The sequence below is a fragment of the Equus caballus genome, chromosome 4, assembly GCF_041296265.1.
Source record: "Equus caballus isolate H_3958 breed thoroughbred chromosome 4, TB-T2T, whole genome shotgun sequence".
Classification (NCBI taxonomy): Eukaryota; Metazoa; Chordata; class Mammalia; order Perissodactyla; family Equidae; genus Equus; species Equus caballus.
This window is the reverse complement of record NC_091687.1, coordinates 105962764-105986575: the sequence shown is the minus strand read 5'-3', so window position 1 is coordinate 105986575 and position 23812 is coordinate 105962764. Positions and strand designations below refer to the sequence as shown.

Genomic DNA, 23812 nt, shown 5'->3' with positions numbered 1-23812 from the left:
CAGCAGCTGGTGCCCGCCCTCTCCTGAGCTGCAGTAGAGGCCTGGCCTCCCCCGCTGTGCACACTGCTTATGACTTGGAGCACTTGTGTGCCAGGGCGGTCCTAGGACCCTCTGTGAGAACAGCAGCCAGGAGACGGGTCTGCTCCTCTTAGTGTCACCTTTCCTGACTCTGCCAAGACAGACAGTCATGCCTGAGCCACCCCTGGCCCTCGGCATGCAGTAAGACCTTGTCCCTGACTGTGGGCTCCCCAAGAGGTTCTGGTTCCTCTGCCCTCCCTGCCAAGAACTAAAGGACAGAAGCAGCGAAACAGAGCAAAAAGAGCAAGAACTCAGTCTCTCACCTGCTCTGCTTCCGGCTGGTGGCCCTTGAGAACAGGGCGAGTTCTCCAATGCATCCTTCAACGGAAATGGATTTTCTTGGATCATTATCAAGGGACTGCCACAGGGTGATAGGTGATGGGGTTGGTTTGCTTCTGCACTGTGCTTTTAGATTCTGGAAGAGGGGAGCGCCTGCAGTGCATGATTTCTTCCAGTCCCGAGGGCCTGTTCAAAGTGTCCGACTGTAGGCACCCAGGCAGGGATCTGCTGGCCAGCATCCCTCTTACTGTTCCCCCGTCCTCCCCACGTTTCCACATCAGCCCACCTACAAGAAGAAATCCTGGTAATAGGTCTCTCGTGGATGGGGTCGAGAGTTGAATCCAGGTGGGAGTGGGAGGTAGACCCTTCTGAAGCCAAAGTGGGCGTTCTCCGGTGTGCCTGATCAGACGTGTCATCGTGCCAAGGAGATCAGCAGTGACAGAGAACTTGGCTGGAGGCTTGAGGAGGCTGAGAGAACCCCAGACCTGACCCTTACCTTTGCAAAGAACCACCCAGGGTCCCAGCTGACCTCAAGCCTGGAGCCAGCCCAGGAATGCTACTGTGACTCTCTACCCAGTAAATCCAGGGTGTCGATGCTGAACAACAACGGGGTGCAAAAGGCCTTACAAGGACAAGTTAGAGGCGGGGACGAACGTTTTTAGTGCCTGGACTCCCGACCTGCATTTATTCCTTCACAAAGTTGCCAACTCGAATACTGCAAGCACCAACCCCGCCAACTTGAATACTGCAAGCACGTCTGAGACTGTAAGGAGGGCAAAGGCCTGATGGGAAAGAGTCCAGCAGGCCAGATAAGAGCGCGCCCTCGGGGGAGACCGCCTGACCCCAAAGCCGTGCTCCTGCTTACCCGGCTGAGCGGTCGACTTACCGTCCCGAGCTTCCATTTCCTTCCCTGCCAAATGAGGACAAAAGAACCCTTCACTGGATTGGTGCTAGGATGAAATGAAACCGTGCATAATAATGAAATAATATAGCGTGGGGCTTGGCACCCTCTGGGTGTAAATATCAGCTAATTTTAATGGAAGAAAACATCAAATCTTATTTTATAAAACACATCAAGGCCAGAGCCATTCTCAAGTCTTCCCAACACAGGTCCTCACTGGACGTCATTAGTGTGATGGCCATATACTCAGTGCTCAGTGAGCGTTAGCTCGTGCTGTCATTGTTGTCATGAAAAGAGCAGAGCACAACTCTGCGTGGGGTGAGAGGCTAGTCGCTGTAAGTGACAGGTAAATGGCGTGGCCAAAAGTCAAGCCAGTGCCAAAGACACGTTCCTGGAAAACCCACGAAGTTTGCTTCAGGGGTCTACATTAGAATACGGCCTCAGCTAGAAAGCAGTCTACTTAAACAAAGACACAAAAAGGCGAGGCCACCAAGTAAATTGTGTGACAGCTGGATGCTTTCATGGACTCTTGGAGACATTGTTAAAATGTAATCATGGTTATGGGTTTCTTCCCCCCCAGATTTGTGTAATGCCATTTCAAATCTTAAAATCCCTTCAAGTATGCTGCCAAAATTCTGTCTGAAAGTGTGGCTCAAACACAAAAAAACTCAGAGAACCTCTGATACAGTGGGTGAAAGTGCTGGCGATAAAATCAGGCCAACACTGGCTCGCCTCCCGGGCCCCTACTTTACCAGCCATCTGACTTCAGACCAGCCTTTCATCCTCTCTGAGCCTCATTCCCCGAGGGGGCTCTTGCCAGGATTGCATTGGGGACGGTGCACTGTCACCTGCCTGGCACATAGTAAGCACTTAAGTAACATGAGATAGTGTGGGCTATTTTTATTTTCTTCTTTATACTTTTACCTTTTCCATATTTTCTATAATAACGTATTTTTGTATTATCAGAATGAAGGTAAATATATTAAAAGAAGATGAAGCTGGTGTACGTGGGTGTAGTCATTATCTATTGCTACGTGACAGATAAGCGTACACTCGGTGGCTTAAAACAACACACACTTATTATCTGACAGCTTCTGTGGTCAGGAGCGTGGGCATGACTCAGCGGGGTCTTCTGCTCAGGGTCCCCAGGCTGCGTTTAGGGTGTCAGCCTAGCTGCACTCTCGTCTGAGGCTCCGCTGGGAAGGATGCGCTCTAAAGTCACCCAGGCTGGCAGATGCATCTCCTTGTGGCTGCAGGACTGGGGGCTGCGGCTCCTGGCTGGGTGGAGGCCACCCAGACCCTAGAGGTCACCTGCAGGTCTCCATGTCCATTTGGGCTTCCCACCATTGTTCTTACTTCAGGCCAGCCAAGAGCATCTCTGCCCAGAGAGACAGAGAATTATCTAATGTCACGTGACCGCGACACCGACATCCATCACCTTTGCCATAATCCATGGGTTAGAAGCCGAGTTACAGGTCCCACCCACACTCAGAGGAGGGGGCCACACAAAGGAGTGAAAGCATGAGGTGGGGTCACAGGGGCATCTTGCAGTCTGTCCTCCACAGTCAGTTTAGTGGTATTGAGATAAATGCCAGACTCTTAAACTCCTAATTTCTTAATTTCAAATGGAGATCCCCTAGGACCAGGGGCCTGGATTTCAGAGAGGTCCTACCTAGGAAGCAGGAGGTGGCTGCAGGAGATGGAGCGTGGGCACACGGAGGGCCATCCCAACCTGGGGACCCTTCCATCAGCACTCCTGTTATACCCGAGGGCAGGTGAAAATGCTCCAGGGGCAGCCTGGGAAAGGAGGCGCAATATGACCACAGCATGGAGAGTGTGTGAGAGCAAATATGTGTGTGTGATGTGAGCAAGTGCATGAGTGTGCGAGAGTGAGTGTGTGAACAAATGTGTACGTGTCTGAGTGTATGCGGGTGTGAATGAGTTTGCATGTGTGAGTGAGTGTGTGTTGGGTGAGAAGGGTAGATCCACTCAGCTAGACTGTGAAGATGGATGGATCACAATAGCCAGCTCGTGTAGTTTTTCTCTACATCAGTTTGCGCATCAGGTCATTTTGTTCATTTGTCTTAACACTAGCTCATAGGCGTCATCTTCAGTGTTGCTGAGCAGAGCAGAGGGAAAGGCTCCTACATGAGTGTTCCAGAATAGTCTCTTCCACACACAGCGATGGCTCTATAAACACAGGTCACGGCAAGGGGTGAAAGGCCCCAAGTGAAGAATCGTCGTAATTCAAGAATAAGGAAGCAAGACCAAAGAGAGTGGGATGGGTTTTAGGAGAAGAGTTGCCCGTTAGAACCATGTGTAGGCTCTTGGGGATGTAGCTCACGTGAGGAGCATGGGAAGGCAGAGCACACAGCCCAAGGTTCAAGTTCGCGGACTTTCTAAGTCCCTCAGTGTTGCAGTAGTGATAACATGAAGTCAAACTCCCACAGGAAACCTACGTGTAATTGCATGTATGTCAACCGTCAGAACATTTGGAAAGCTTTTATCAACTTAGTCTGGCCCCCTTGGAGAGCGGCCTCTCCTCCCCTCCGCCCAGGGCGGTGAAGAGTAGGGTCCCACGAGGAGGACCGAGGAAACGGCAGGACGAGCCTCGGCAGACACGTGCTGCCAGCCCTGCCCACAGGCCAATGCTGGGCCCTGTCCCCCTGTCCCTGCACTGCGGGAGCAGTGTCAGAGCCGGGCAGGACAGCTGCGTCTCCCGCAGGAGATGCCTCGCTATCCTGAGGTGCAGTCGGGTTCGAGAACACGGGGTTAATGGTCTCTACGATGCTGTAAAACATTAAGAGTCTAAGTTCCACCTTTCACTGCAGAGAGATTTCTCTTAATTTGTCTAAAACTTCCCTTTCCAGCTAAAAGGTGGGCATCAGGGGACAGGGGAGGTGAGAGGAGCCCCCTCTAAATGACACACACTACTTAATAGTCACTGAGTCCTTCGCAGGCATCAGACACCACGGGAGCACTATGGGACCATCCTGTGAAATCCCACAGCATCTGTGGGAGACAGCACTCTGCTCGGGGAAACCGAGACTCAGAGGGGTTGGGCACTTTGCCCACGTAAGCGAGGACTGGGAGAGATGCACGTCTCAGACCTGCCTCCAAACCCGCCTCAGTTTCCATCCTGGCTCCACCGTGTACTAGTCGCCTCACCCTGGGAGGGTGGCTTTAGCTCATCTGTAAAATGAAGAAAATATTAGTACCAAAGTATGCACCCCATGGGCTTGTCGTGAGAGCTTTAAATGAATCAACGTGAGCAAAAAGCTGAGACCAGCGCCCAGCACATGGTCAGCCCTCTGAAAACACCGGCTATTAGTCTGCTTACCTCTACTGTCTCCTGTTTGGGGAATGGCAAGCAAGGCCCTGTTCATGTTTTCTACCCTCTTACGAATTTAAACTGGGGCCTCGTCTTAGTCTGCTCGAGCTGCCATATAAAAATCTCACAGACTGGGTGGCTTACACAGCAGATTTTACTTCTCACGGTTCTGGAAGCTGGGAGTCCGAGAGCAAGGTGCTGGCTGGTTGGGCCCAGACAGCTGCCTTCTTGCCGTGTTCTCCTGGGGTCCAGGGAGAGCAAGCCCTCTGGTGTCTCTTCCCGTAAGGGCACTGACCCCATTGTACCAGGGCCCCACCCTCATGACCTCACGTAGCCCTAATTACTTCCTCCAGACATAGTCACACTGCGGGTTCGGGCTTCAGCATATGAGTGGGGTGGGGGTGGGGGGGCACAATTCCATGCACAGTGGCCTTTGCAGGCTTTCCCAGCAGAATAGGAGACATCTCCTCTTTCACCTGGTCACTCGCCTTCCCAAAGGGCGAGGGCAGACCACCTGTCCTCCCTCACAGACTACCTCCAGCAGTGAATAAACAACAGATCCCCTGCCTTGAATACAAGTGTGCGTGAAGGTGGGATCTGAGGCTCCCTCTTGCCCCTGGGCTGGCCTTGGGCACGGAGACTGGCACACACCCAGCTCATCTACATGGCTGAGGAAGGCTGATGATGCCAGATGGGCCAGTGAAGACAGTGCCCCTCCTAAGAGACACCACACAGCACACGGGGTCAGTAGCCAAGCCATCCCTAACTCCAATGGTGGTCCATGGCCACCTTGCTTTGGGGCCACTTCGGAGCCCATCACACGGGGCCACGCCTTTGGTGGGAGCCTCTCTCCCGGGGCTGCTCCTTCTCTCCCTCCCTGAGGGCAGGGCTTCGGGCCTTGGTTCAGGGCTCCTCCCTGGCCCCTCTGCTTGACTTTCCATTCCTTTCCCCAGGGCCAGGGAGGAGACTCAATGTCCCATCTGTGATGGGCTCCTCGCCACGTTCCCTCAGCCAGCATGGGTGGAGGAGCGGAGACGGCTGCCCTGGGCAGATGCCTTGCTCACCTTCCTGGACACCTGGACTACCTATGACGTGGCAGAGGCTCGTTTTCTCAGCGGAGGTGCCGTGAAATATGAAATGGGGGCAAACGGGAAGTTCTGCTGCAGAAATGGGAAGATGGGTGGAGTTGGGCACGGAGGCTGGTTCTGTCTCCCCCTCCAAATGTGTACATATCTTGGGGCAAAACTTTAACATTTTACAATTACGTTCTCACTGATCTTATTTGAGTCACACAGTAATAGTAAGATATCTCAAGGTACAAATTCTTCTCCTATCAGACCGGAAAGGTTTACAAAGCCCTAAATTTGGGCATCCAGCCTGCGTCCTTTGCTTGCTGCAGGCAGGGATCCCTTCCACGGCACCCACCAGGGCATGTTCTTACCAAGCCCAGCTCGCTGCCCACTCCTGCCGCCCTCCCAGGCCGGGTCCCCCACAGCCCGCTCCCCCAGGCCTCAGCCCTGGCGTCCTCCAGGCAGGGCCTGCTCACAATATAACTCAAGGCTCTGAATGCTTGTCACGCATCTACCGTCGCTCAGACCAGCACTGTCTGGCAGTGACAACATGGGCCCGCGTGTGGGGAAGACGTGTGTGGGACAGATGAGAAGTGAGATTGGAGCAATCTGGGCCAGTGGAGATGGTGAGGCTCAGGGTGTGCAATGGCTGAGGGCAGCTGGGGGATTCTAGTTCCCTAGAAAGAAGCAGAGCTGAGGGGCAGAGAGAGGAGTCCTGGGGACGTGAAGTCCTATGAAGCGGATGTGGATTTGACCTGAGGATCTTCTTCGATGCAGCCCAACGCTCAGCCTCCCAAACCGAATCCCTTGCCGGCATGTGCTCAGATCGGCCCTTTCTCGGGGGCCCTTGCTGGCTCTCCCTGACTTGCTTTCATCAGGGGTTCCAGATTCTGGCTCTGCTCACCCCTGCCTCTTCCCTGCCAGGGATGTTTTGAGGGGATGACTCACTCGATGTCCCCAGCTTCCTCTGCTACAGACCTGAGGATGGCACCTGTTCCAGGGCTCCACAGTGGCACTTTCACATTTTCTATAGAGGAGGGTGCTTATTCAGTTTATTAGAAGGTGTTTATTGAGCACCTGCTGTGTGCAGGGCGCTGCTGTAGGAGCCGGGGGTGCAGTAATGGACAAGAGAGACACATTCCTGCCAGCTTCCACTCCACAGGGGACACAGAGAGTAAGTGAAATAAGTAAATAAACTAGTAGCTTGTTAGCTAGTGCTACTGAAGAAAGCAAAGCGGTGGGGGGAGAGATGGAGGGTCATGGGGGTGTACTGCCGCTTTAACAGGGTGGTCTAAACACCATTTTCACCAAAAGGAAAGAGCCCCCGAGGAAGCGGCTGCTCCTAAGTCTGGGGCAGGGGAGGGACAAAGAGAAGCTGGCTTCTTTTTGTGCCAAAAAGCAAGGATTTTTTCTTTTTTTCAAAGACTGATAGGACACAGGAACCAGCTTGAAGGGGCTTCCAACCGGCCAAAATTTGGACAATTATTCAAAAAGAATGATGACAGTAAAAAAGAAGCCATGAGTCCACAGTGGTACTAAAAAGGACGAGGGGCTAGAAAAGTCCTTCTTTACAGAAGATGAAATCTAATAAATATAGATGGAATGATAAGATTTTTAAAACACTACTTTGCAACCACCAATGGAATAATTTATTTAGGCAACAATTATCAATGGATGCTAGAACTATCGGGGAAAGTTGTTGGAGAACGGGAAAGTCACAAAGTCTCACCTCACTGAAAGCTGATTATTTGAATAGGGAAAAATCATCTTCGTGGGGAAGAGAGCTGGTGGGTACCATCGTAATCAAGCGATCACATTTATCATCACCTATAACGGAACAGGTCGACAATATATACCTCCTGACGTGAAACAACGGCAAGTACTCAACAGCACCTACGTCATAGTCCTCCCAAAAATGTTAAACCTGGATCCAACCATGAATCCAATTATGAAGAGAAAATTAGCAAATCCAGATAATAGGATGTTGTACAAGACAACTGCTCTGACCTATTAAGAAATGTCAATGTCATGGAGGGAAAACGGGTGGGAGACCATTCTAGATGAAAGGAGGTGAAAGAGACGCGCCAACCAAACGCAGTGCATGACCCTTAGTTGAATCTTGGACAAAAAGAAATCGTAAAATCATTATTGGGACAATTGGGGAAATGTGAGTGTAGACTATGCATCATACAGTGATGTTATTATTGTCAATGTTAAATTTCTTGGGGGCGTTGGTCGTAGTATGATTATGTAGGAGATTGTCCTTCTTGCGCTATATATGATGACATATTTCAGAGTGAAATGCATGATATCTGCCATATACTTACAAATGGTTCAGCAACAGAGAAAAAATATCTATATTATGGAGAGAGGGAGAAAGTGACTCTGATTAAGTATTGACAATTGGCAAGTTCTAGGTGAAGTGTCTATGGGCGTTCATTGTACTGTTCTTTCACATTTTCTCTAGGTTTGAAATTAAAGGGAAAAATATCAATTCCACTACATGATATATATTTGTAAAGCTGATACAGCTATGTATTGCTAATGCCGGAAATCTTTTAGAAACTATTTGACTTTCCCTGTCCAGATCCCTAAAATGTACATATTCAGTGATCCTATTTCTTGGAATTTCAAAACGGGAAAAAAGCCATGGGCACAAAGATGTTCATTCCAAGTCAAACATCAAACAGTAAAAAGATGTCTAAACAAACAACGGTGCTCAGTTTCATGAAATATTGTCCAGTGATTAGAGTTATAATGGGAAACCATATAGGCACATGGAAACACTTAGGACAGACTAACTGCAGGGGGCAGTAGAGAGCAGCAGTACAAATCAGCCCCCAGTCAGACCGGGATTGTGCCCTGCAACCCACAACTTCTTAGATTTGTGATTAGGGACAAGCTACTGAACTCCTCTGATGCTCAGTATTTGAACCTATAAAATGGGAATAACAAACTTTACCTTTAAGATTGAAGTGAGGAGTAAAGACGTTTTAAGTCCTCACCACCATTCCTGGACCTAGCAGGTGTCACTGTCATTACTTTATCACTTCTGGCAGCAGGAGTCATGTTGGAGGTACTAACTTTGCTGGCAGGGGGAGCAGCAAGGAAAAACACGTGGGCTCAGGAATGCATAAGGACTAGCGAGCTCTGCCGCGGCTGAAATGAGATCTGTGAGGAAAGCAGTGTGACGAAATTGTTCAGCTAAGTCGAGGCCAGCTTCTGGAAGGCTCTGGATGCTTGCATAAGACCTAGGACTTGCTTCTGCGGTCAGTGGGGCGTCTCTGAAGGATGCTGCCCCACCCCCTGCCCGCCCCACAGCAAACAAGACCTGCTTTAGGGAGAGAAACCTGGCGATAGTAAGACAGGTGTTCATCCCCTATCTAGGAACCACACACAGGATGACTGCAGGTGCAGGACAGGGCAAGCTGTGAGGAGGTCCTTAAAGTTGTGTTTAGGGGTCAACTTCATGGCCTCCTACCTTTCTTTTCAGCCCCGGACCACACTAGCTGCAGCTTTGATCTGTAATTGCCTGTCCTTCCCTGCAGATGGCGCCAAGGCCCGGGAACTGAGGCCCATTTCTGTTAGACCCCAGCTCTTCCCTCCTAAATCGTAATTCCAGAAATGCAGCCCCCTGCCGCTCTGCCTAGGTCTGACAGAGAAAGCTGACCCCGTGCGGTTTGAGGGACGGGGGAGAGGCATCCCAGACTAAAAAGAGCCTCCGTGTCTGCTCACAATGGCCTGAAAGCCAATAGATAGGAGATACAGACAGATGATAGACAGACCTACTGACACACAGACAGTCAGACACACATCAATGCTGGACCTCATCCAGGCCAGTTGAATTCGAATCTACGTGAGGCCCAAACCTGGTTTTTAAAAACGTTTCCCAAGTGGTCCCAATGCGCACCCAATGATGAGGACCGCTGCTCTAGGGGCTTGTCCTTCACCACCTTAATGACCAAGTCCAGACCATCACCAAGCTGGAAACATTCTAAAAAGTTAAAGTGGAGAGGATGGAGGATCTGAGTACATGCTGGGTGGACGAACATGCTCCAGGACTAGGAAGGAACACGTTTCTAACTTCTTTCTTGTAATAACCCACGACCAGCCTAACGTGGGGAGACAGAAACTCAGCACTGAGCCCCCCGTGTCCACAGTATTAGCTCACAGTTTCAATTAGAATCCAAGGGTTCTGGGGCCGGCGCGGTGGTGCAGTGGTGGTTAAGTTCACACATTCTGCTTCGGCGGGCCAGGATTCGCCGGTTCGGATCCCGGGTGTGGACATGGCACTGCTTGGCACGCCATGCTGTGGCAGGCGTCCCACATATAAAGTAGAGGAAGCTGGGCATGGATGTTAGCTCAGGGCCAGTCTTCCTCAGCAAAAAGAGGAGGATTGGCAGCAGATGTTAGCTCAGGGCTAATCTTCCTCAAAAAAAAAAAAGAATCCAAGGGTTCTATAAACACTAGGGAAACTTTAGCGAGTTCAGTCCAACACTCTCATTCTCTGATGTCTCAGATCCAAGTAAAGGTGTTATTCAGATAGTCATTTTGTGTTTATTGAATGGCTACTATGCCCCTGACCCCGTCCTGGTGCAGATACACGATCCGTATCTGCACTCATTCACAGAGCTTACAGTCAGGGCAGGGAGCAGATGTTCAGCTTTATTCAACAAATAAATGTTGCAGGTTAGCAATTTAAAAAATAATCTTTTTTCTTTCTCCCTAAGTTGCCTCAGACTCCAGCAAATCTCGCTTGACGGTGCAGCCTTCCATGGCTCTTGCTCTGCTCGTCTCGGCCTCACTTGGCTCTGAAACCACATCACCCCAGCTCCAAGCACGACTCAACCCTCTACCTGCTGTGTGACATTGAGCAAGTTTATTAATCTCTGTGCTTCAGTTTCCTCACTTGCAAAATGAGGATAATAATATTGTTAACACGTAATCAAGCTGTTATGAGGATTAAGGAATGAAGGAAATCATAAAAAGTGCTAGATAGTTTCCTCCACATAAGTCTTTCGTGGATTTATTCCTAGATTCCTTACTTTTTTGTTACTACAAATGAAAATTTTAAATTTTAAATTTCACTTTTTCTAACTACCAGTTGTTGGTATATGAAAATACAACTTATTTTGGTATATTGTAAATTTATTACTTTTAATAGCTTATAAATTTCCTTAAATTTTCTATGTATACGGCCATGTCACACTTGACTGATGACTCTTTCGTTCATTCTCTTAAGATCCTCATCCCTTTTATTCCTTTCTTGCCTTCCGTCCTGGCTAGAACATCCCCTGCAACGCTCAACTGCAGGATGAGGGGGGCCTCGTGGTCTTGTCCCTGACCTGACCTGAGGAAACACTTCAACATGTCACTATTCAGTATCAGGTTTGCTAAAAGCTTTTGTTTTTATTTCTTGTAGATAATCTTTATCAAATTAAGGAATTTCCTTTTTCATCCTCTTTACTTAAAATCTTTATGGATGTATAGAATGACATTTCTCTATCTATTGAGTTTCACATGATTTTTCTTCTATAATCTATTATTGTGGTGAGTTACTACTTAATGACTTCCAAATGTTAAACCATCCTTGCATCTCTGAAATAAATGCACGTTTTAGTCTTCTGATATATTGTTGGATTCTGTTGGATAATATTTTAAGATTTTTGCTTCTCTGCACATTTCTTTTGAGATGAGTCTGTGATTTTCCTTTCTTGTCCTCTCCTCAAATTTTGGTTTCAAGATTATGCTCTCTCATAAACTGAGTCGGAGTATCCCCTCTTTCTGTTCTCTGGAATAGCTGGGATGCCCTCCTCCTCAAACGCGAGTGAGGACGTGACCTGAAGCCTTCTGTGTCTGCAGTTTCCTTTGCGGGAAGATGTGTGATCACTGACGCAATTCTTTGAACGGCATGAAGCTATGAAGGTTTTCTGTTTCTTCTTGAGTCTGTCAGTTTGCATTTTTGTAGGAATTTTATTTCAGTTTCCTAATTTTTGGCAAAGATCCTTAAAATATCACATTGTTATCTTTAGACAGCCCGCAGCATCTGTAATCACGTCACTTTTCTTAGCCCTGAGATTATTTGTGCCTTTTTTAATCGATGAAATACACCACAGGCTAATCAATTTTATTGGTTTTACTAAAGAAACAATTTCTGGCTTTGCTGATCATATCTATTATGCTATTTCATTAATTCCTGCTTTCATCCTTACATCCCCCCTCCCTTTTAGGTTCTTTGGAATGCCTTTGCTGCCCTAGCCGTTCCTCCTTGGAATTTCCCAGGCTTCACCTTTTCACACCCTCATTGCCTATAAATTTCTAAATCCTGAGTTTGCTGTATCCTACAAGTTTTGATATATGGTACATGCTTATAGTTTAACTCAAAATACTTCTAATTCTCATTATGATTTCTTCATTGACATAGTTTATTTGGAGGTATAACTTTTATTTTTTGAACATACAAAAATTTCTGGTTATTTTTTGTTACTTATTTGAAGCTTAAAAGCTAAAGTATGGTCATAGATTATATTCTATATAATTTCAATACTTAAAAAAATTGTTTAAACTTGCTCTAGGGTTTAGTGTACAGCCAATTAAAAAAATGTTCTATATATGCTTGAAAAGGATGTCTATTTCACAGTCCTATGGTGCCGGGTTCTATATATTCATCAATCAGAACAAGTCTGTTATTAGCTTGTTCAAATCTTCTATAACCTGCCTGATTTCTTCTGTTAATTCCTGAGAGAGATATGCTAGAAGTCTTCCCAACATGATTGTGAATTTGCCTGTTTCTCCCTTAGGGTCTTTCAATTTTGAGGCTAGTAGAGGGAAATAACAGAGTGATTACAACATTGCTGATACAAAAGGCATCAGGGAAGAAGAAAAAAACCTCAGAACAGGTGGGACAAACATAAAGCACAAAATAAGATGATAAACATGTCAGTAATCATGTTACATGGAAATGGATTAAGGGCTCCAAGGAAGGAACAAAATTTGTCAAGCTGAATTAAAAACTAAAATCCAACTACAGGATGTCTACAGAAGCCACATCTAAAACACAACACACAAAAAAGTTGAGAGTGAACAGTCTGGTCTGCCAGGTGCCCAAGGTCCTTAGGAGGGAGCAGTGACATCAGGAGTGGAGGAAGTGAACTGTGGCCCCTGCACCCCAACCCCATGGCGGCCTCCCTTCCACTGGACCCCTCGGGGGAGCCCTGGAGATGGGGGGAGGGGGCGTCTTCTCTGACTCTGACAGGTGGAAGCGGGACCCTCCCCCTTTCCCCGCCTGACAGAGGAAGGTGGAGACAGAGCACTTCAAGGGCCCCTGACGTGAGCCCCGTGGGGAGAGGTTGGCCAGGACGTCTTCTGGCTCCTTCCAGGACGGCGGCAGGCAGAGCCAGAGCCTTCTCTGCCCCCCACTCCCAGACCCCCAGAACCCCTGAGTTCAAAAGGTCCCTCAGTTTCTCCCATCAAAGTGACATTTCCTCCTCAAACCACCCCATGAAGTAGGTGAAGGAAAAGGACACAGTCCTAAACTCCACAGATTTTTCACCCGATCAGTGACTCTAGAAGGCTTTTCAGTGAACAGTTGTGAAAGGGTTTTCTTCGTGTGGCAAGGGACAGGGCCTGGGAAACTAACTCCTGTGGGACAAACATGACTGCGGAGTGGGGAGCTTCTTAAAATTTTATTACTTATTTTCCACATTCTTAAAAAAAAGGATTGAACTTCGTATATGGTCCGATTGGATGTGGACTACTGAACCTGGGGACACTGCGCATCGTCGTCTGCGCAGCAGGCGGGGGTTGGAAGGAGCTGGGCCCTGGCTGTGAGGGGACATGCCAGGGCTGCCAAGCACAGCACCCTTCTCAACTATCAGTCAAAAGCTGTGTGATCGTGAGCAAGTGACACCCTCTGAGCTCGTTTGCTCCTTTATGTCTGCTGCAGAGGGTTTGTGCGATGGCTGATGTTTGTAAATTCCACAGAACAAAACCTTAAACTGCCATATGAAGGGGGATAGCAGACCACCTCCCACCACCCATGCTGGGAAGGGCGAGGAGAGGAGAATGCAGGCCAGCCAGGCCGGACAGGAGGGCCGAGCAGGAGTGGACAGAACTCTCCTCCTCACTGCCAGGGCCGCTGCTCCCGAGGGTGGCACCCTCCTCAGGGTCCTGTCCTACCCTGTCTACTGGCTCTAAAACGTGCCCAGCGTCGCTCCCTGCACAGCTTGAAAAGGAGCTGGACTCATCTTCCTGAGGTCTTCATGAGTGGAAAGCCTAGAACTCTTCCGCTCCTTATTCTCTATCAAGTATGGCTAGACGTGAAGACCGCTTACTTTAAACGTCCTACTTACATGATCTCAGACATTAGCTTCTAAGACAGTCAGCTTGGGACTTATTCCAGTCCTGAAAACATTTTAACGTCCCCTCTTTGTGACAGTCTGCATCAGCAGCCTGCTGCAGTGAAGGGCACAGGCCAGGCCCTGTGTGTGGCCCCAAAGACCCTGACTTTAGGGGCACAACGGGCACAGCAGCCACAAGGTACTGCTTGTGCAGCTGCTGTGGCTACAGCCTCTTCTGGGCCCCGGGTTCCCTGACAGCAGAGCCACCTGCCAGTCTATGCCAGGCCAGTCTTTCCCAGGCAGCACGTGTACACAGAGTCCCAAAGACTCCTCAAATCAGGAACTCAGGAACACAAGGTTCACGGAAGAGCTCTGACCCTGGGGGAGGAAACAAGGTGGAGAAGTGACAGGCAGGCTGTTACTGATGCACCGCCACGCGGCCGCGCCGTCTGAGGGGCAGGGCCCAGAGCAGGCCGTCTGGCCACCAGGAAAGCAGGCCTAGTGACACCTTGGTCACACTTTCTTCTCCCAAGATGAACCCAAGACAACGAGCCCAGTCCCCTATATGTGTTACAAGTTGAAATGTGTCCCCTCTAAATTCATATGTTGGAGTCATAACCCCTACATCTGACCCTATTTGGACACAGGGTGTTCACAGAATACGGTTCAAGTGAGGGCATCAGGGTGACCCTGGTCCAATGACTGTGTCCTTACACAAAGGGGAAATTTGGAGACACGCATACAGGGAGAACGCCCGCCACGTGAACATGAAGATGGTCACTGATGAGCCAAGCAGAGGCTGGAGCAGACTCCTCACAGCCTCAGAAGGAACCAACCCCACTGACATCTTCATCTTGGACTTCCGGCCCCCACAACAGGGAAAGTAAACGTCTGTGGCACTCTGTTACAGTGCCCCAATGTGCCGCCATGACACAATGTGTGCCACTCCTTCCCAGGGAGTCACTGGGGGAGTCCATCCCGCAGCCGAGCCTCCAGCCATAGGCAGATTGCTGAATTCTCTCCAGGGTGTCGGAGGGCAGGCAGTGGGCTACCTCATCCCCAGGACTGGTAGCATAACCAATCGGCCACGCCCTGGGGTAGCCCGCCTGAGCCTTCTGTAGGAACCAAGGGCCCCTCCCTTAGCAACAACCTTCTTTCATTTTGGAATCCACACGGGTGAATCCAGCTTAGGCCACAGGGCAGAGCTCTCCCCAGACGAAAGCTATGCCCACAGTTACCAGGAAGGCAAGGCCACGCCCTCCTCTGCGCTGAGATGGGGGCAGCTGTTAGAACGAGGGGCTCTCACGACCCCTCTGCAGCTGTTTGAAGTGCCCCAGGCACACGAGTGTGCACGGGCGTGTACACACACCACCGGCCTGCCAGCTTCGGCAGTTCCAGTGGGAAGGAAGGCGGGGGGGGGGCAACATCTGAATGAACCTGAGGCAAGGCCAGCAGCGCGGCTGAGGAATGCACCCCAAATACAGCCTCCCTGAGCAAAGAGCATCCTGGAGTCGGGCAGTCAGGCCAGTGGCGGAACTCCAGCCCCTTCACGGCCCAGAAGTGGGGAAGGTTCGGCTGGAGTGGGGTGAGGGGGTCGGATGGTCCCTAGGAGCAGCGGCCGCAGGCGGAGCATCTTGGGCAGGACTGCGCTGGTGAAGAAGGCGGTCAGGGGCCCCCCAGCTCGGGCCCCTCCATTCCCCACCCCACAGCTCCTCCTGCAGGGCTCTGCAGGCCCCTGCCAGCAGGCTGTCTGGAGCCTTCGGCAGGTTTAGGGGTCCGGCTGGTGCAGCTGCCGCAGCCCACAGCTCTGCCTCTGAGCGGGCTGCAGGAGAGGCTGTCAGGGTGGGTAAGACAGCAGGCACTGAAGGGGGCGTGGGGCTCTGCTGGCCCCCAGTGTGTCCGAGGTGGGCGTGCACAGTTAGCACAGGACAGCAGCTGCATGCTGAGGAGAGGGGCTGCTGGGAAGGGCTGGTATTGGGTCCAGAAGGTTCTGCTGGGGGGGTGTCTGGAGGTAGTGGAGGCACTGGGCGGAGCCTTCCGCTGGAGAGGCCTGAGGAGTTGCCAGCCCTGCAGGCCTCGGCCTGGCTGCGCAGGACCTTTGGTTTCGGCCGGGTGGGGGCCTTCTGTCTCCAGTAGGGCAGGTGTCTGTGGGCGGGGCCGTTAGCCCAGCGAGGCCCCCGGGGGAGGGCCCACGGCCAGGAAGCCTGGCCCTTTGGCCCAGGGCCCCGCGTGCGCCTCCCCAGCCGATCCACCTGGGTCCTCATGGTGGCCACTTCCTGAGACAGGCCTGCCAGGGCCGCAGCGAGCCGCTCGAGCTTCTCTGACAGGGCAGCGCTGAGGCTACGGAGCTCCTGCTGCAGGGAACTCCCACAGGGGCAGGGTGGCCGCGGAGAGGCAAGTGGCAAAGCCGGAGGGACAGGGGCCACAGGCGATGGCTCAGGCAGGCCTCTGGGAAGCAGTCTCCCGTTGGTCCTGGCTAAAACCAGAGCAGGGACGTGGGGTGAGAGCTCTCTGGCTGTCAGAACCCTTCTCTGCCCCCAGGGGTCCCTTCAGCTAGTGTGTTCAGCAGCCTGCCCCACTAAGGCCTGGCTTTAGATGGACAGAAGTGGCTCAGGCTTAAGAATATGGATGCCAAGGCCCAGGACATCAGAAGGGGCCATGTCTCCTGGCTGTTCCCCAAATTTACGGATGGGATAAACCACAGATTGGACAGTGGCCTTCCCACTTTCTAGGCAAAGGATCAATGGGTTCTTTGCGTCACCTCTGGGACCAAATGGCACCCCAAAACACCTAACCCTGCTCTAGGGAGTCAGTGGGCAGGGCCCGAAGAAGCCCCCACAGACAGCATGAGGCCAAGGCCACCAGCAGCCCTGGGAGAGGGCCCAGGAGGGCTAGTCCAGCCTGGGACCTGGGAGCTTCCAGTGCAGTGACCAGGGGGCTGTGTCAGCACCCAGTGCTCTTGATCACAAGCAAACCACAAGGGTTCCTGCCTGATTCTGACCTTTACCCTCCTTATTCAGAAGTTACAGACTCACAGAGTTTTAAGTCTTAAACTACTTTAAGAAAAAAATCATCTAATCCTTCATGCTAAGTTCCCTTGGAACTGGTCTCCACCCCAGGTAAACCTCACAAGAAAGCCCGGATCCCCCCTCAACACCGCTGACCGTGCGGGGCAGTCCTCCTCTTCCGCATCTCTCTGAGCCCCGCCTGGCTCAGCCGCTCTCCTCAGCAGCCCAGGGCTTCAAACGGAGGAAAGAGCGAGGACCCAAGTGCTGCTGGTCAAGTTCTTTAAGGAGGACCTAAGCTGAGGGCTAGTGAAGCTGCGGGGGTCACAAGTCCACCTCTAACTGAGGGAGGGGCGACAGGTCTGCCTCGGGCCAGCACAAAGCTCTTAATAAAACAGCTGCTCGAACCCACAAGCCAGTGACGGAGGCCCTGGAGGCCACGCTTCAAGCTGCTGACGTGAGGTGCTCAGTGCCCATCCTAGACTGACTCAGGAGGCCGAGCCCCAAGCCCTCCGTGCGTCTCCACCGTGGTCTAGGGACGAGCTTCCTCAGGGTCAGGTGCGATGCGGAACCGCGTCTCTCCAGATGCCCCTGGCGGGGCCCCTCAACACGCCTGGGCCTCGGTTTCCTCATCTATTCTCTAAAATCCCTTCAAACCCCAAGCTTTGGTTCTGGGTGTATCTATTCTGGTATACAGCTCAATTTCTGTTCTGTTTCTAAAAAGCACCTGTGCATTTACGAAAAAGCCAGCCACTTCTAGACAACAACACTGAAATGAAATAACCCGAAGTGAGTTCCAGGTGAGACTCTTCCTACCTGTGACCCCAAAGAGCCCAGAATGAGGTGAAGAACAAGCTTTCCCCACACTGTGCCCCAGGGTTCTGGCCAGCCCGCCCTGCAGGAAGGAGCTGGGCCTCGGGAAGGGCGGCTGGGTAGCTGTGCAGACGCTGACTCCCTGCCCACCCCTGAGCCACAGGGCTCCTGGCGACCTGAGGGGATGGGGGAGCCACCAGGTCACCTGCAACACTTGGTCTTCCGCTTCCAGGCCCCAGGCCCCTGGATTCTTCACTAACGCTGGGCTTCCAGGATAGGGACCCATGGGCTGGCCCAGGAGGCCGGCAAGGTCCCGGCCGGGGCTTTCTCTCCAGCTGAGGGGCAGGGCTGGGATTCACAGCTGCCTCTGTGGAAAGAGCACAGAGCACTGGGCTGTGGATACGCACAGCCTGGGCAGAGCCACGCTGACGTGCAGGTATCTGGACATGGCCTAAAAGAAACGGAACTTTCAACTTTAATAATGGTGAAACAAGATGCGAGATGAACACACTTGGCCTCTCAGGGAGCCCAACTCTGGCTGAATGGTTGGCTAGGGCGTGTGACGTGAGTGGGCTGATTATCTGGAGGGCTCTGCAGCTCTGGCATGATGCCTTTGGCTCTCCCTGGAGTGGAGGCCAGGAGAACAGGGGGAGGGGGCCACAGTCTGCAGCCCCCCACGAGGCTCCTCCAGGGATGTGCTGGGAGCACCCTGCGGGATGTGGGAGACTCTGTGGTCCCTACCCAGCCCACTCTGCTGTTTCCCGCCAGGCCCACTGGGCAGTAAAGAGTGTGGGTACAGCCTGGACCCGTGTGGAGGCCACGGACTCTGCAGAGCCACCGGCCTGAGTTCTGAGGAGCCCCCTTCCCCAACGGTGCACCCCACCCCTACCTCCTCCAGTGCTGCCCAGGGGGCCCGGCCGGCCCAGTGTCTCTGAGTGCACTTCTCTCCAGGGCGACTGGGACCTGTGTCCCGTCTTCTCTTCTCCTTTTCCTGCTGGGAGCAAACACTGGATCAGGCCTGGGCTGAGCAGCAAGGCAGCCTGGGGAGCAGGCAGCAGTTCCCACTTTCTTGGCAGGACAACATCTAAGCTTTCCCGAGTGGAGGAATCTCACTTTCGACACTTTTTATTTATTGCCAATTTTTTTTAACGTATACTATTATATACATACATATGTGCGTGTACACAGTCAGTACCTGACACTAAGCTTCTGATGCCGAGGCATCCATTTCAAAAGCCATCCATCCTGGACAGATGTCTTGCCAGCTGTATGACACAGCTACTTGCACAACCAGATACGGAAACAGGCCACCCCCACCCAGGAAGCCCCTCTTCCAGAAAGGCCTGGCTGACCCAGATAACTGACCGCTTCAGTGACCCCACTTTTCCCTTCCTGCTCCCTGGTTCCCGCGCCTATGCTCTAAATTGGCCAATAAAGAGTGAACCTGCCAAAAGCTAGGCACCCCACCCTCGACCCTAATACAGACAGAGCCTGGGTCTGCGCACACTTTTTCTCTATCTGCGACCTCACTATGTGGCCCTCAGGCATGCTCTGTACTCTCCAGGACCTGTGAATAAGAAACCTTGCTCTCAAAGTTCCCTGAGGGTTTTTGTGGAAGTGTGTCCTGGGATCACAGTAAGAACCACAAGGGTCGGCCCAGCCAGAACACTGGCCCCGCCCCCGAGGGGGGTGACAGGTGCTGGAGTGAGGGCCTCAGGCGCTCCTAGCTGAGAGCATCACTACTGATAGCCAGGGACCCACGTACCAGTACACACATGTACACATTACATACACATTATTAAGTATATGCAGCATGCATATGTTATACATATATGTATAACATATACTTACTAAGTTTATTTCCAGGCTTTCTAATTAAACACACTTGTTTAACACTCCTGGCGCCATGTGCGCCTCAACAGCCCATCTTTTTCTCTCAGACACAATTCATCTTACAGGGAACTCAAGAATGACCAAAGTAGAGAACGTTCTGGCAAGAGTCAGGCACAGTGACAGATGGGACTCAGAGAACCCAGTCTCGGGACTTGTGGCCCCCTGGGGGACACGCCCCCTCTCAGGAGACCCCAGGCTCACCTGCACTGAGACCACAGGGGTCCCTGGGCTCTGCTCTCCTTGGAACTTCACCAGGGCTGCTGCCAGCGGGGGCACCGCCAGGGCGCAGGGACGGAGGGCCAGGACCCTTGCAGCTGGGAAGGCGGCCCCTCTCTGGCATCACAAACAAAGCTGGTGTCAGGCGGTGGCCACACCCTGTGTGTGCCTCCCTGCCCTCTTCTCTCCCACACAAGCTCACCCTGCAGGAGCGGCTGCCAGAGCTCAGGCTCCAGCCTCAGGTCTTCTCCTTCGGAGCTGCTGAAGCTCGAGCTGGAGCCGGGGCTGGGGCTGGAGCTGGGGCCAGGGCCAGAGCCGGGGCCGGCCAAGCAGGCGAAGCGCAGGGGCCGCCCAGGCAAGATCCCCTTCAGAGAGTTCTCCAGGCAGTGGAGTGGGGAGGGCTTGGTGGCCACCCCTGGGCAAATGACAGCAAAAGAACCCTCTGTCCATCAGCCCAACGAGAGGCAGGAGAACCCTTTGCCTTAAAGCACAGGGCATGCAGAGCTGGTCCCCTTTCAGCTCAGCCTGGTCAGGCCCCTGGCTGGTTGGGAAAGCCAGCTGGGGAACTTTCCAAAAGTCTCAAGACCCTGGAAGTCACTAGTAGTCTGGTCCCAGCCAGGCCCTGCATCAGATGAGCCAGGCAGCCAGGACCAGCGGTCCAAGAGCGGAGATTCCATCACGTGCACAGCAGGTCCCCAAAAGCCAGTTCTTGCTGGTGGGAGTATTAGAAGTACCACATTTATTCAAATAAGCCAGATCCTACCAGTACCAGTGCACTTCAGCAGGTCTAGAAAGGACTTCTGCTCTCAGTTCAACCAAGCGGCTGCAGCAAAGGGAAACCCCTCTCAGCCCCTAGGCAACTACGGCAATAGAGGAACTCACCAGTCCTTCCCCTAGAGAAGCCCTACGGCCAGACAAAACCAGCGTTCTCCCCACCTTTGCAGCACTCTGCAGCACACCTCACAGCACTCCAGCCAGCAGTCTTTGGGGAATGCACACCCGCTACAGCATGCAGCCAGCAGTGCAGAGCACACCACACACCCACTCCAGCACACAGCTAGCAGCGTGGAGCACACTGCACACCTGCTCCAGCACACCTGCTCCTGCACGCAGCCAGCGGTGCAGAGCACACTGCACACCCGCTCCAGCACACCTGCTCCTACACACGGCCAGCAGTGTAGAGCACACTGTATACCTGCTCCAGCACACACGCTCCTGTGTGCAACTAGCAGCGTGGAGCACACCGCATACCCACTCCTGCATGCGGCTAGCAGTGTGCAGCACACTGCACACCCGCTCCACCACACCTGCTCCTGCACGCAGCTAGCAGTGTGCAGCACACTGCACACCTGCTCCACCATACCCATTCCAGCACGTGGCTAGCAGCGTGGAGCACACCGCACACCCGCTCCAGCACACTCGCTCCAGCACACCTGCTCCAGCGTGCAGTCAGCAGTGCAAAGCATACACGGCACACCTGTTCCAGCACACACTGACACAGGGAAGGAAGAGAGGAAGGGAGATCTATCCTCTCATCAAAGATTCTATTGAGAGGGAACACATGCCAGTAAACACTGGGGCAGATGTCAGCTCACCATCTTGGAGCCACCTCCCGGGTCCCGGCCTGATGGCCCCATGGTCTTTGAGCCCTCGCTGACAGCAGGCAGGGACGCTACTAGAGGTGAGAGCCTGTGGGCTAGCCAGCTGGACGCTCCTGGTGGGCACTCCCCCGCTGCGCTGTCCTAGACGGGCTGGCGCACAGGCCTCGCCCCTCAGCCCTGTTTTAACGAGAAGCCAAGAGGCCTGTCAGCCCCATGCTGGCACCGAGGCTAGGAAGTTACTGGACATAGGACTTCTCAGGCACACCAGCTGCAGGTGTGAACACTGGCCAACTGCCGGATATCCCAAGGAGTAGCCCAAGTCCTCCAGGATCTCTTTATTCCCAGACCCAGCTACCTGGACTCCTGGTAGCCCCACAGCTCAGCGACTGTGCAAGACACCAAGGCACATGGGGCCGACACAGCTAGGATCAAAAGACCCTCTGTTGCCAGGGCCCCGGCTGGGCTCCGAGCGGATGGTGGCACTGGGTGTCCTACCCCGACGCCCCCACTGCTCAGATGCCAGCAGCACGCTCTGGCTTCCCGGCCTCACACAAGCCTCTGGCCACGCCAGGTTGGAGCGCCTTCTCAGCAGGGGTGGACATGAGCCCACAGCTGCCGGGAGAGGCCATGCCAGGGGCGGCCGCAGGGGAGCCACCTCTTCCTGCTCCCAGACACCCGGCAGCCGTGCTTTACCTTCCGTGTCTGCCGTCCAGTTCTTGGCCTCTGCTCTCCGTGGCCCCCTGTCCCCTGCCGAGGACCAGGACCAGGCAGGCTGAGGCCCGGGCACAGGTATCTCTCGGAGGCAGTTCTCCAGGCCCTGGAGCGGGGAGCTTCCCACTGGGCTTCCTGTGAAAACCCAACGTTCACAGTCTTGGACGTCAGAGCTCAGTCTCTGTGAACCCCAGAGCCTTGCCTGTGTCCCGTGTCCAGCGCAGCCGGGGCCATGGGAGGAGGCACAGAGCACTGGACCTGTTGTGCCAGTTCAGGACACCCGGACCGAGACCTGGCCCTGAACACACGTCAGTCCCAGCTCTGGGCGGCCCTGCTCGGGCTGGCCCTGGAAGAACCCAACCTGTCTCGGCCACCCACACAGCAGCCTGCTCAGTGGGCTGTGATGAGGGAGCTCGGCCACCGGCACGGGGCCTGGGCTCCCTCAGGACACCTCGCCTCGCCCTTGTGAGGGATGCCACGGCACAGCTTCACCCACAGGACGGCCCTGAGCAGTGAGGGCTGCCTCCACTACTCAAAGAGGAAGCACTAAAGGCGCCCTCACCTCAGGGTGTGAAGTAGCAGCTCGAGAAGGCCAACACTAATGCAGTTTCAACTTGGGAAAAAACAAACCGCAAAATTCATATTTCTATTGACAGAGCTGTGGAAGCAACAGGAACTAGATGAACCGAAATTCTAGAAAAGGAAAGGCGCTTCCCACATGAGCTGACATCCCTGGCCATGTTCTTTCTCAAAGGTGCTTGCTGGTGCAGACAGGGCAGGCACAGCGCAAGAAAAGAGAAACCCTGAGAGGTCCCGGCAGTTGTGTGGGGCTGGCAAAGGACCCACTTGAGGGACCCCAAATGCGGTTCTCCCCATAAGACATTTGCTGAGTTCTGGGAACAGAGGGAGCTGGGGAGCTGGGCTGGACGCTTCTCAAAGGCAGCGTGAAACCTCGTGCTGCCTGGGTTACTTAGCAAACAAAATCCATCAATGGAGGACACACAAGAAAGACATGTGCTCCCTTCTACGGCACACTGTGCAGCTGTCAGAGAGAAGGCAGTGGCGCCAAGGTCCAAGGAATGTCAGATGAAAAACAGGAGGGGAGCAAAGACGAGCATGAAGACCCACAGCAGGGGGCGAGGCTGTGTGCAGAACGCCGCCAAGTGTGAGCACACCAGAAGCCTGGCCATGGGGAAAGCATCTCTGCAAGGTGACGGACTCTCAGCAGTGGTGACTGAGGGAGGATACGGGTACTGGAGGGGAGGGAGGCAGACGTCACTTTCCTTTAGGACCTTGTGTAGCTTTTGAACAGACCATATGATTATGTTACCTGCTAAAAACTAAACCTTAAAAGTTGGCTGTGTTTGGGGAGGAAAAAACCCCCACAGGCAAGCAGCTGACCCCTGGAATGGTACAGGAATCCAAGCCGCATGGGACACTGAAAGGCCCCAGTCCTGCCCTACAGGCCCTGGCTGGCCTGGAGCAGAGTCCTGGGCAAGCTCTAGGCCTTTCCAATGACAGTGGACGTGGCCAGAGCACAGAGGCAAGCACGGGGACCAGGCATCTGTGGACAAG

General features: G+C 52.9%; 1 protein-coding gene across 22 annotated transcripts in view; it reads right to left on the bottom strand.

Annotated features, from left to right (window-relative positions):
• Positions 1–1368: 1368 nt before the first annotated feature.
• The window catches only part of KRBA1 (KRAB-A domain containing 1), a 36897-nt gene continuing 14453 nt past the window's right edge, over positions 1369–23812 (bottom strand). For 8 of the 22 annotated variants that reach the window (XM_070265163.1, XM_070265165.1, XM_070265169.1 and 5 more), the window contains 7 exons: positions 22220–22372; positions 21521–21703; positions 20128–20340; positions 19911–20042; positions 18706–18807; positions 18022–18183; positions 12061–16474 (listed from right to left, as the gene is read on the bottom strand). In XM_070265163.1, the coding sequence (XP_070121264.1) occupies positions 15546–16474; positions 18022–18183; positions 18706–18807; positions 19911–20042; positions 20128–20340; positions 21521–21703; positions 22220–22372 (1874 nt within the window). In that variant the 3' untranslated portion in view covers positions 12061–15545. Of the gene's footprint in view, positions 4451–12060; positions 16475–17711; positions 18184–18705; positions 18811–19910; positions 20043–20127; positions 20341–21520; positions 21704–22219; positions 22373–23812 lie in introns of those variants that run through there. The other 14 variants (XM_023639922.2, XM_070265164.1, XM_023639917.2 and 11 more) reach the window with 7 other exon arrangements.